Source organism: Oenanthe melanoleuca, chromosome 1 (assembly GCF_029582105.1).
Source record: "Oenanthe melanoleuca isolate GR-GAL-2019-014 chromosome 1, OMel1.0, whole genome shotgun sequence".
NCBI classification, from domain to species: domain Eukaryota; kingdom Metazoa; phylum Chordata; class Aves; order Passeriformes; family Muscicapidae; genus Oenanthe; species Oenanthe melanoleuca.
In genome coordinates, this window is record NC_079333.1 from 99207907 (window position 1) to 99220110 (window position 12204).

Sequence of the window (12204 nt, forward strand, 5' to 3'; positions counted from 1 at the left end):
ACACACTTAAGCCATATCATTTCCTGCTGCACCTGCTGCTAATTGTAGCCTCAATGGGTTGCACTGCTGCCAAGTTAGCAAGTCTTCACAAATCAATTTGAAAGCAGCCTTACTCCACTTAGGAACTTAGCAGCTAATCACTGCTGCTCATTTCTGCTCTCTTAAGGGCCACTTGAAGGGCAGATTATTCTGCAGCAAGCATTCATTCACTGAGTTATGACCAGACACTGGTGTAATTGAGCTGAGCTCTGTGGAATAACGCAGATGAAACACTACAGCAGACTATTTTTATACTATGTTCATCTTGCGTTTGCAACAAGAACTTGTTTGCAGCATGAGGAGTTATTTTTTAAATTAAAAAAAAAGGAGGGGGAGCACCAGTGATATGTGCTAAAAGCAGTGTATTGCCATCTATTATGTTACAGCTCTGATCTCCTTGTGTTAGGTGGCTCAGCAGTTCAGATCTACATTTGCATGGTAATTTGCAATGCTGATCTGGCTTCATAGTGGTGCTCTTCTATCAAGTTATGTTACACTTCTGTTTCCATGAAACTGTTTATGCCATAGTAGTTTCTGGATTTGTCTGCTTCCTATTTATAGCAGAGGCCCCTCTCCTGCCTGGGCTTTGCAGCCTTACAACTGCAGTAGTACATGAAGTAACAAGCTTAACTGCCTCTTGCAGCACCGAGGGAACTATTGCTGATGCTATTAATTTAAGGAAAAAAACCCCAGCCATCCAACCTGAAACTTCAAGTTGGCCTAACTGTGCGTGTATTTTGCTAATTTGTAAATTTTATTCCCATTTATGGTGATTTTACATTTTCTTGTGCTTCCTCTAGTGGCATATTATGCTGAGTCTTGTGTATAAAGTGGTGAACACAGTGCATTGTCCAATGAGAAATGTGATTTTTTTAGTTGAAGGTGCCTCTAGGAATTCCTGTAGTAAAGTCATGTGCTAGCATAGTGATGACATAATATATTAACAATACTATGTAACAGTGGTGCAGATGGTTTGTAAATATTACAGGGCAGAACACACATATGACACAGTAGAGCATGGCATTTCAGCAGGTGCTAGAGCACTGTTGCACAGGATATTGTAATAATTTGGAAAATGAAGGTAGTCATTCTTAGAAACTAACAAGCTGTATGTGTTGTAGAAAATGGTTCTTGTTCTTGAAGAAAGCAGAAGTGATACTTAACTTTCGATCAAGTTGTACTGAACTTCAGACTTCAACCGTCTTACTTAGAGATCCATAAACAAACTTGGCTACTTTCTAGTAAAACCTAAGTCACTTAAAATGAAAAATATAGTAGTAGCACAGAAATATCTGCTGTAAGCATGTGATAAAAGCTGGGAGGTAGCTGGGAAATCATCTCTCTTCCCTCTCAGAAGTGCTGGTACACAAAAGCCTGCAGTGTAAAGGGAGGAGTTGTGTGCAGTTAAAGGAATCTGGCTGGGATCACAGACATGTGGTGGGATAGGATGTGGTTAAGACAGGCTGGGATAGCAGGGAGGGGGAAGCCTTTTTATGTATCAGAGCAATGGGAATGCATGGAGCCCTGCCTGAAGGTGGACAAAGAGCTGGTCAGGATTAGAGGATGGACTAGTGGAAGGGACATCGTAGTGGTGAAAGGAAAGCCAAATCCCGCCTGGAGTTTGGTCTGGTGAGGGACTGACCAGTAGGAAAGGCTGCTATAGGTACAGGAAGACTAAGAGAAAAGTTCTGCTGGCCGGGACAGGAGATGTGGTGACAGAGGTTGTGTAATAAGCTGTGATACTGCATGTCTTTTTCACCTTCATCTTTACTGCTTAGTCCAGCTTTTAGCAATCTCTGATGCCCAAGAGACCAGAAGAAAAGCCTGAAGCAAATAATAGTTGTCCTCAGAGGCGGATCAGGTTAGGGCACATTTAAACAAATTGGACAGATAGAGGCATCTGATGGGATGCACTCTGTGTACAGAGGGAGCTGACCAATGTCAGAAGGTGCTTGGGAATGTTTGGTGTGGATTCACAGAGGGAAAATGATGCTTCACCAAGCTGGTAGCCTTTTGGGAAGAGATGGAGTAGTTTGGTGGACAAGAGGAAAGCAGTGACTGTTGTTTATCTTGACTTTAATAAGGCTGTTAATGCTGCCTAGCATAGCATCCTCACAGCCAAACTGGTGAAGTGGGCAGAGGCATGGGCTGATAACCAGCTGCCCTGCAGGGTCAAAGCGTTGTGATCACTGGCACAAAATCCAGGTGGAGGTTTGTCCCTAGGGGTGCACCCCAGGGGTTGATACTGCATCCAGTCCTGCTGAGCATCCCATTAATAATTTGGATGGTTGCACAGAGCACACACACAGCAAGTCTGCTGTCCTAGTTTGAAAGACAGTTATCTGCCAATAAAGGTAGAAGCTTCTCTTTGAAATGGAGAATGTAAATCCCCTTCCTCCAAATTATTATTATAATTTTGAAATTAAGGGGGCTTTCAGGCAAAGATATGGGATTTAGGAGTAACAGTTCTTTACTAGGAAAATTAAAATAGAAATGCAGTATTACAAAGAACAATCCCAACCCTGACAGAGTCAGAATACAACCTGACACCCTGTCAGTCAGGGTGTTGGTAGCAGTCCCATTAAATGGTGGCTACAGTCCTCCTGCAGTGGCAGATGTGGTTCAGGTGAGGCAGTGGTCCTGTAGAAGGTGCTGTTTTCCTCCAAAGGTCCAGGGATGATGTGGAAAAGGTTTGGTTTTCCTCTGGAATCCAGTGGAAAGAAAGTAACTTGCTGTCCAAAATCTCAGTTTTTTATCTAGGTAGGAAAGGCTTTGCTCTTCCCCCTGGCTGGAGCATCTCCCAATGGGATGATGTAATTTTATCAGTCGTGCAGTGGGAGTTAATGGGCCAGCAGCAGATGATATCTTCCTGGAGGGAGGATGGGCTGTGGAAAAGATAAAAACAATTGCCCCATCTTGTCTTAAAGATGGACCATTAGCAGATGGTATGTGCCATGGAGATAAGGAATCACTACCACACCAAGTTTTAACGGATGGTGATAGAATACACATTTCTGGCCACATCAACCCAACACAGCAACTCTTTATGCTAAGAAAACACCTAGAGATTAAAAACAGGCACTAAAATATTCTTAGTGTCTTAATCTGCTTATAATAAGTTGCAGAATTGGTAATGATCAAGCCCACGATATTTGAAATGTGTGTTTTGCCTGGCCTTTTTTTCTCTAGCTTTCTTATTGGACAGAATGAATATTCAGTTGGGAAATACTGAAAATGTAATACCTTTGTTTTATATAGAAAGTGGAAAAATACTATGCTTTTGAGATTCCGGATGTACCAGCAAAATCTGAATACCTAGAAGTTAAATATTCAGTGAGTATAATTAATCTGATAAAATACCATAACTTGTTTTTTTATCTAATTAAGTTTGCAATGTGAGCAGTTTCTGTATTAAAGTGGTCATTGAGCACTGTAGTCTTGGCTGATGTATGCAATGTGGATGAGGAATTTAAACTTTGATGTGTTTTTACATTACTGTCCTGATTTTTAAGTGGAGCCTATAGTGTGATTTCCTCAATTACTGTAAGGTATTAGGGGCTAGGGCTTTGCTTGTGGGGATTGATGGTGATTTCAGTACTGTGTAGTTTTGTTAAGGTGCTGTCTAAATATGGTGTCAACCTTGAAGACTTCTGTGGGGTGAAATGACTCACTGATCTCTGTTGTTTGTTAGGCTGAATGCCCTCGGCTTCCCCAAGATCTGAAGGGACAAACATTCTCACATGTCTTTGGAACCAACACCTCTAGCCTGGAACTTCTCTTGATGAATCAAAAGATCAAAGGACCCTGCTGGCTGGAAATAAAAAATCCACGTATGGTGGTTTGCATACCTGGTTGCTAAGAAACATAGAATTATAGGTGGGGGGAGAAGGGAAATTTAAATTGTATGGATGAATTATCATTTTGTACATTAACCTTGCAACTTTTTGGTTTAATTTTCATTGTCTGTTACCTTGAAATTTATTGGTTCAATTTTCATTTTCTAGTACAAATTGTAACTTATTCTTCCTTTTTTGGGGTGACAGCTATCCATGTGAAGTTGTGCATTGTACAGATGAGATTATAACTTTCAATGCCTGTGAGAGGGAACTGTGCAGTGCCTAGAGGCTGCTGTTTGATGCATACCCTAATGCCCTGTATACAGAGCTAAACTAACTTGACTTGAAAATGACTCATCTTTCTGCTCTTGATAACTTAAGATTTGGGGTTTTTTTCTGCAAATATATATTTTAAGAACAAACAACTGTTAGATGGTTTTTTTTTGTTTGTGAATTAGGTTTTTATTTGTTTTTTCCTGACATATGGAGAAGTTTGTGGTGTGGAGCTGTTTCAGTTTTAAATCCTTTCTGCCTAATAAGTGGTGTACAGCACTTGCAGATGGTCATGCTGCTTTATTTTGGCTTGGTAGGAGCCCTTTATTCAATGTATGCTATATATTCCCATGAACATAGGGATGTTGATCCTACTAGACAAGAGCTACATCTATTACTGCAATCTCCTTGGGGCACTTCTGTGTGAATGCTGGCATCAAGGGGTTCTCCTCTTCAGCAACTCACTCAGTCACTGACAGAACTGATAACTAGTATGGATGAATTTATGTAAAGCTTCCTGAAGTATCTTTTGGGTCATGCAGACCTTGATCCAATCTTCTTTCTTATTTGATATTGAAGAGCTCCTGCTGACAGGAAAGTCAGGGCCTAGAGAGTTACCAAAATTGGGCAGGAATAGTGTGGGTCTTGGACTGTGCCACCAGGGCAAAACATTTAAAGGATGTGCTCTGTGCAGCAGTGCCATCACAGAAGCCTTGTCTGTGGTTCCCAGAAAAAGGGAGGTGGTTTGTGTTGTTTCCTCAGAGCCTTCAAATCAGCCAGTCAGCTGGTGTAAGGTGGAGGCTGTGGCCATGAAGCCTGCCTTGGTGAATGTGGTTAAAGATCTTTCTCCTCCTCCTCCCCTGGTGGTCATGTCCTTCAGCATGAAGACCATTCAGAACCCAAAGACTCACCAGAATGAGGTAAGTAATCTCTCATTTTGGTTTTGTTCTTTGGCACATACTAAACTTTCCTAAGGCTTAGAAGAACCTCATAAAGCATGTTAAAATATATTTACTGTTGAAAAGTTTCTCTGCTCTGGGCTTTTCAAAGAAATTTTTACTGGGGTCACACTCTGGGCTGGGGGACCTGCTTGGTGAGAATGTTTACTGTGACCACAGTGTGGATCCTGTTCATGATTTCAAGCCTTCTATTTTGTCTGTTATGCCTCATAGTTGTAAATGAGACTGCCTCAGCACAGTTAATGGATTAGTTTTAATTAATTAATTAAATTAGCTAGAGCGAATCATAGGTTATAGGTAAAATGACTAGGCTTTTCTGCTAATAAAACTAATTTTGAAATGAGAATTTGGTCTTCATCTTAGAGCACCTGCTATTCTGCTGCAAGATCTTTCCTCAGATTGGACAAGATATGTAGGTGGCCACTCTGTTGTGGACTGCAGACCACAATGAGTACTTAGGCACTTTTTTTTTTTTTTAACATTAACCCTCATTTACTTTGGAAGAGATTTAATATTCACAAATAGGATAGGATAGTTGTTTCTGGCTAATTGAGTTGAAGACTAGTAGGTTTGCAAATTTTTCAAGCAGAATTATTCCTCCTGGTGAATTAAAATTTTTTTTGGTGGAAGTATGGAAAATATGTGGTTTCTGGCCAAAATAATGGGATCTACAAAGGTACCAACAGGACTCTGCTTGCTAAGATGCTTTAAAGCCTTTCTGTTTTGTTTCTGTTGGGCTTTCCTGATCAGTGTTTGGGGAGGCAGGCCATCCTGCCAGCAAAGCAATCAAAAGCATCATTAAAGCTGCTGGCTTCCAAACACTAAACCTCTTAGCTTCTTGGCAGTGTTGACTGCTTGCTTAGGGGCAGCTCTTCCTGAGGCAAGACTTCTCTGCCCTGCTCACATCTCCCCTGCACTCCATAAGGAATCCTTTGCATTGTGGGGTCCGGTCAGATATAGAATCAAAGCTGATAAAAGTAGAAGTTTTCCATAGTGGATTATTTTTCCTCTCAAATTTACAATCTTTTAGGAGCAAGAACTGTTTTATTTTCCTTGAGGTCAATTGATAACTTTCTTCTTTTCAGCTGTTTGTTATTGGAATTAATTTAAGAAAGATATGTTGGAGAAACAAGAGAAAAGAGATGATGAACTCTTAAAAAAAAAAGGATGGAAGAAATGAGTATGGATAGTAGTCATGCTTATTTGTGCTTATGAAGTTGTGTGTTCTGTATCTCCTTGGTATAGGTTGTGGCTCTTGCAGCTCTGGTTCATCAGAAATTTCCTTTGGATAAGGCTCCACCTCAGCCTCCTTTTCAAACACATTTCTGTGGTATGTATTTGGAACAGTTTGAGTAGAAAAAGAATTAATTCAGTGGTTTTTATTTTGTTATGTTTTGGGGTTTTTTTTTTGGTTGTGGGGGGGATTTTATTTATTTATTTATTTAAATTTTTATTTCTTACTGTCACTACAGCAGTAATGGCCTAAAATAGACAGCTGACAGAATTTCAACTCCCAGACAGGCTTTTCTCCCCATTTTTGACTTTACTGATAACTGACCTTTTATTGAAGACTTAATTAAAAAGATTTTAGTTTGAGATGGTGCCAAGTAACCCTGCCATATATAGTTTCCTGTAATTTTTATTGATTTTACTCTATCGCCCATTAATTTAGACCATTTTTTTACTGTCACTTTAATTATTTTTCCGTTCAGCTTTTCTGAACGGAATTATTTACCAACAAGTTTTCTTAGGGAAAAAATGTCTTGCAGCAGTAGCAGCTAAACCTTGAGATTCAGACCCTGACTGGAAGGGATGAGGTGTTGAGTGCTTGTGAGAGGAGGTTTTTCAGGAGCTGTGGCCCATAGTTTTAGTGTCCGATGATAACCTCAAATATGACTGATTCAGATTGGTTAATGCTTTAGTATTTACTTGATTATCTTAAAGACAGTATTCACTTAAAGCTGGTGTTTCAGAATTAGAGGTCAGTTTTCTCAGCTCACTTTGTTGTGAATGGGTGGTTATGGGGAGGGTACAATTAGGAACTTGTATGTAAGTAAAAATATCACTTTTTGCAGCTGTTTCCAAACCAAGTGATTGCATTTTTCCTTATGACTTCAAAGAAGCCATTAAAAAGAAGGTAATTTCATTTTGTTACCCTTCTGATTGCAGTACCTTGTAGAATATGAACTTCATGGTGCTTTTGGTAAGTGGTGAAAAAAATAGTTGAAGGAATGCAATGATTAGTTAGTTAGTTTTCTACTCTGCAAACTTAAATTCAGGTATTTATTCTGTGTTGCTTGTGAAAAAAGTGGTGTGTGCTCTGTGTGATTCAGTACAGCTGTTAATTGTGCTCTTAAAATAGATGGGGTGTTAGACAGATGAGTTGGAAAGATTTTGCAAAGAGGCTGAAATTGTGGTTAATTTTCATTATATCTGACTCTGTACTTATAGTAAACTGTGAGTACTAAGAATTTCTTTTCTTGGAGAGTAAAGACTGTCAAAATTTAGAAGATGTCCTTCCTAAAGGGTGGTGAGAGAGCTGAAAGAATAATAAAGCAACCTATTTTTGTTTTCCCTCTGCTGCTGTGTGATCTTAAAGTCTGTGAGTGAAGGATGCATATGGAGCGTTTTCCTGGTGCGTTTGATTCTTAGGAGGCTCTTAAAATATCACTAGACACCTGCATTCAAAAGCAGAATGGGAAAAAGCTTTCCAATGTCTATGGGAGTCAGAAAAAAATCCTTGAATTACAGAAGGAAAAGCAGAACTCTGTGGTGCTTTGTTATTGTCTTGTAACTAGTAGGGGAGAGGAGATGCTTCCATTTTAAACTTATTGGGTCACTGAAATCAGGTGCTCTCTTGCTCCTTTCAGAATGCTAAAATAGAAATTGCTGCAACAGAGAGAACACTGCTGGGATTTTTCCTTGCGAAGATTCACAAAATTGACCCAGATGTTGTTGTGGTGAGTAGTTCTGAGACTTTGAGAGTTAAATTAAAGCATATTGTCAGTTGGTCAGCTTTGTTCTTTTTCTTTTGTACCCTTTTAGGCTTTTTAATGCTTGTCTTAGACAGCCTTATGAATTGAGTTTGCTTATGAGCAGCAGGTATATTTTGATACAAAGATGATACGGAATTTTCCCTGACAGCATTTTATACATACTATTATTTCCAATAATAGCTAAAATAGGCAGTATTTTCACAATACCTGAAACAAATTTAGTTTTTTTTTTCCTTTACTCAGAAAGACAGAACAACAAAAAACTGATTATTTTCTTGAAAACTGGGAACTCTTGATATACTTAAGATTCTGTTGCAGTTCAGATGCTCATAATTTGTGTTTAGGCTGTAAATCAAAATAATAATCTATACAAATCCACAAGATCTGAGCAAAGTTTTGCAATAAGCATTCTTATGTTTTCTACTGTTTTAGCAGTTGAGGGCTTATTATAATTTCTAATTTTCTTTTTTTTAAATGTGCAGTTCTGACTTTCACATAATAAAATTCTTTGAAGTTGGTTGTAAGTCTGAGGTTGATTGCATACAACTTGTTAGGTTGTATATATTTACCTAACTTATGTAGGTAGGTACAAATAATTAAGTGTTGGAAAAATGAAATGAGCAGTCAATGCTTCAGGTTTTCAGCTCGCTGCAGCTGGTGTCCAGTGTTTTCCCTGTGACTTAAACTTCCTGGTGGCTATGGCAAGGAATCAGAAGAAATACTGCAGCCAGTGGCTTAAAACTGAAAATGCCAAGAGCAGGGGTGTGAGAGCCCCTATCCTGGAAACAGCAGAGCTGTGTTAGTGCAGTTTAATGTGCACCTGGTTTGATTAGTGCTGTTGGAATGCTGATCTGTTCTAAGGAACTGCTTCTGTAGCACAGTCTTGCACTGCACAGAGGTATCTGCTGGAGTGGACCTGCAGTTCCTGGTGACTGGCTCACGTTCCTCAGGGTAGAATTTTGCTTTCAGCTGAGGGTACAGACCAGTGTCATCAATGTACACTGTTTAAAATATTGCTGGAGTGCTTTGATATGTAAACATTGCTTGCAAGGTGTTCCTACCCAGATTTAGCAGCTGTTCCTGTTGTGGTATCAAAGGAAAAAAATTACAGTATCTTGATGCCACTACTGTGACTTCCATAGATGGAGAGAAAAGGAATTACTCTTAATTACTCTTGGCTTCAGTTTATCTGCTTTATGAAGAATGTTGTGGATTGTTCTGGAAACCTTTAGACCCTAATCTCTGGTATCAAAGCATGAAGCTGTATTGTGTGTATAACAGGCTATGAGCTAGTTATAGAGCTGATTTTGGTATTCTACTGAACAGCATTGTTAATGTTAAGACTAATGAGCACTGTTGATGAACGTTCTCTTAGAAAGTGCTTTCTACATGAGAGATAATGCCATCAATTAGTTGGAAAAAATCACAAAGGGCAAAGGAATACTGAGTGTGTGAAAGTAAGTATTTCAATTTGCATTTGTTGTAACCTTTTTTGTTGTTTTTTCTGCTTCAAGGGTCATAATATTTATGGATTTGATCTGGAAGTGCTCCTTCAAAGAATTAATTTGTGCAAAGTCCCTCACTGGTCCAAGATAGGTCGACTGAGGAGGTCTAATATGCCAAAGCTTGGGGTAATAAGATTGCTTAAGTCTTTTAAGCCCCTTTATGTTGCATGTGATTAAAAATGAATTAGTTTTTCCAAGGAATTGTAAATGTGACACTGATGTATTTTGGCTGTTGGTCGTGCTGAATTTTGTGGGGCCCAGATCAGAAATTATGAGTGTTTGTATGACTTTTATTACAGTAATAGGATAAACTGATTTTCAAGTTAGGCTAATTTAGTTTACTTGTCTCAACTAGATGATAGTAATGACAGATTAATTGCAATAATCTTTACTGTAACCATCTTTGTCTGCTGTAACTGTGAAATGAGAAAAAGCAATTTGGATTGATGGGTGACTCATCCCATAGAGAGCTACTAAGCTCATAATTCTGTAATTCCTATTATATATTTGTTCAGATGACACAACGTGTGAAGCTTGGAGTATTGAAGTGCTGAATAGGGCTGTGTTCTTGTCCTTCCTAGAGACCAAGTTGGGTATTTCTGTGTGGTTCTGTGATGTTTTTATCCTGCTCTTATTACAAAAAGCATCCTTGGAGGAAAGACAAAATCCACACCCAGGTTCTTGTAGAGGCCATTCTAAAGATTGAAGAAAAAAAAAGCATAATAGCTTAAGAGTTAAGATACAGCTAATAGTGGAAGTTAACTATCTATTTCTTAATATCTACATACAGTGAAATATACCATGGGTTCCTTTAGGGCATAATTATAAGTCCTTGAGTATTAGTGGTGTTTAATAGAATATTTGACTTGACTGACATGACTACTGACTTGACTGAGTCCCATAAACATATGTTGTGGGTAGATGTTTTTTGTTAATGTTGGTATGTTTCATTTCATTTGGGTTTTCTCTCCTTGTGTAATACGATGAAGGGCCGAGGAGGATTTGCTGAAAGGAATGCTGCCTGTGGTCGAATGATCTGTGACGTAGAAATTTCTGCTAAAGAACTAATACGTTGCAAAAGTTATCATTTGTCTGAGCTGGTCCATCAGATTTTGAAAACAGAGAAGGTAACAATTCTACCAGAGGAAATTCGAAATATGTACAGGTATGTTGCTGATTGGGGCTTTTAATCCTTCTCTGGAGAGCAGAGGAGCTGGTTCCCTGACATAAAGTTTTACTCCTGCTTACTTGATTTGTCATGAGGATGCTGACTTAGCATACTGGGACTTGAAAAGTTAGATACCGTCTTAATATTAAGATGTATCAAGCTACTTGTGGTGGCTTATTATGTATGAAGCAAATTGATTTGTGGGAGCATTGGTGTAGAAGACGCAAGCCTGAGTTTTGGGGTGGTTTTTCAGTTACAGGAGCTTGCAATAAAATTCTGTAAATTCTATAAATGCTATCAAATTCATCAGATACCGTGTGTTCCGTACAGCACATAGGTCTAAACTCTACAGAGTACAAGGGAGAATGATTTTATTTTGCTAGGCCATGTCCCTTGTTTCCCCAGTGATTCTCCTCGCTTACTGTTCATGCTGGAAAACACCTGGACAGATGCCAAGTTCATTCTTCAGATCATGTGTGAGCTGAATGTTCTGCCACTGGCTCTTCAGATAACAAACATCTCTGGGAATGTCATGGTAGGTACATTTTTATTACTTTCCACCCCTCTCCACTGTCCCCTCAAAACAGTTCCATGTTATCTGTGTTTGATTTGCTGGGTTTAATTTCTAAACACTAATTCAGAATGCACAATGCTGTAAATTTTTTGCTGTGATGAGTAGGAGAGTTTAATGTTCTAATCAAGTAATAATGTAAAACTTCCTTTAAAAGATCACATTTGAGTTTTGTGCACAGTGATGATACAGAGTAATAGTAATACTAGGTTGGAGGACATTGCTTAGTCTGTTTTTGATGTCATTGTTTTCTGTGCTTTGCTTTGAGTTCTCTTTTCACCCCCTCTTTAGTCAAGGACAATGATGGGTGGACGGTCTGAACGTAATGAGTTCCTGCTGCTTCATGCCTTTCATGAGAAGGAATACATTGTGCCAGACAAGCAAGTTTTCAAAAAGCCTCCACAGAAGCTGGTGGGTCCAGTTTTTCTCTTCCCAATAATTAAAAAAAAAATAAAATTAAAAAATATTAAGAAATCTTTTGTGTGTTACTATTCTGTGGGAACACAACCTCAAATATAACTCAGATAGAACTTAATGGTACCGCATATGCTTAATTAAAAAGTTGTTTTTGTGTGAAATTGATAATGAGAGTGGGACAGTGTAACAGCTTTTCCATTGCATCACAGATCTATAAAAATTCAGTTGTTCTGTTAGTTTAAAATTAAAATAAGCTAAGTTCTTGTCTGTGTGGGGAAACAGTAAAGAAGATAATCTCTATTGTTTTAATATCTGCATTCAGTTATTTTGATGAACAATATTTCAAGAAAAATTTGTTATATGGATGAAATATCCAAAGGTATTAAAAAAATTCCTTTGTATAATACCAGTGTAAATACTAATTATAGAAATATCCATAT

At 38.5% G+C, this 12204-nt stretch overlaps 1 protein-coding gene across 1 annotated transcript in view; it reads left to right on the top strand.

The window, feature by feature from the left end:
• POLA1 (DNA polymerase alpha 1, catalytic subunit) overlaps nt 1–12204 on the top strand; it is a 181960-nt gene that overhangs the window by 15679 nt on the left and 154077 nt on the right. The window contains exons 13-22 of the mRNA XM_056498396.1: nt 3298–3372; nt 3731–3869; nt 4911–5068; nt 6353–6437; nt 7183–7244; nt 7978–8067; nt 9618–9734; nt 10598–10773; nt 11182–11311; nt 11639–11758. Coding sequence (XP_056354371.1) covers nt 3298–3372; nt 3731–3869; nt 4911–5068; nt 6353–6437; nt 7183–7244; nt 7978–8067; nt 9618–9734; nt 10598–10773; nt 11182–11311; nt 11639–11758 — 1152 coding nt within the window. The remainder of the gene's footprint in view (nt 1–3297; nt 3373–3730; nt 3870–4910; nt 5069–6352; nt 6438–7182; nt 7245–7977; nt 8068–9617; nt 9735–10597; nt 10774–11181; nt 11312–11638; nt 11759–12204) is intronic.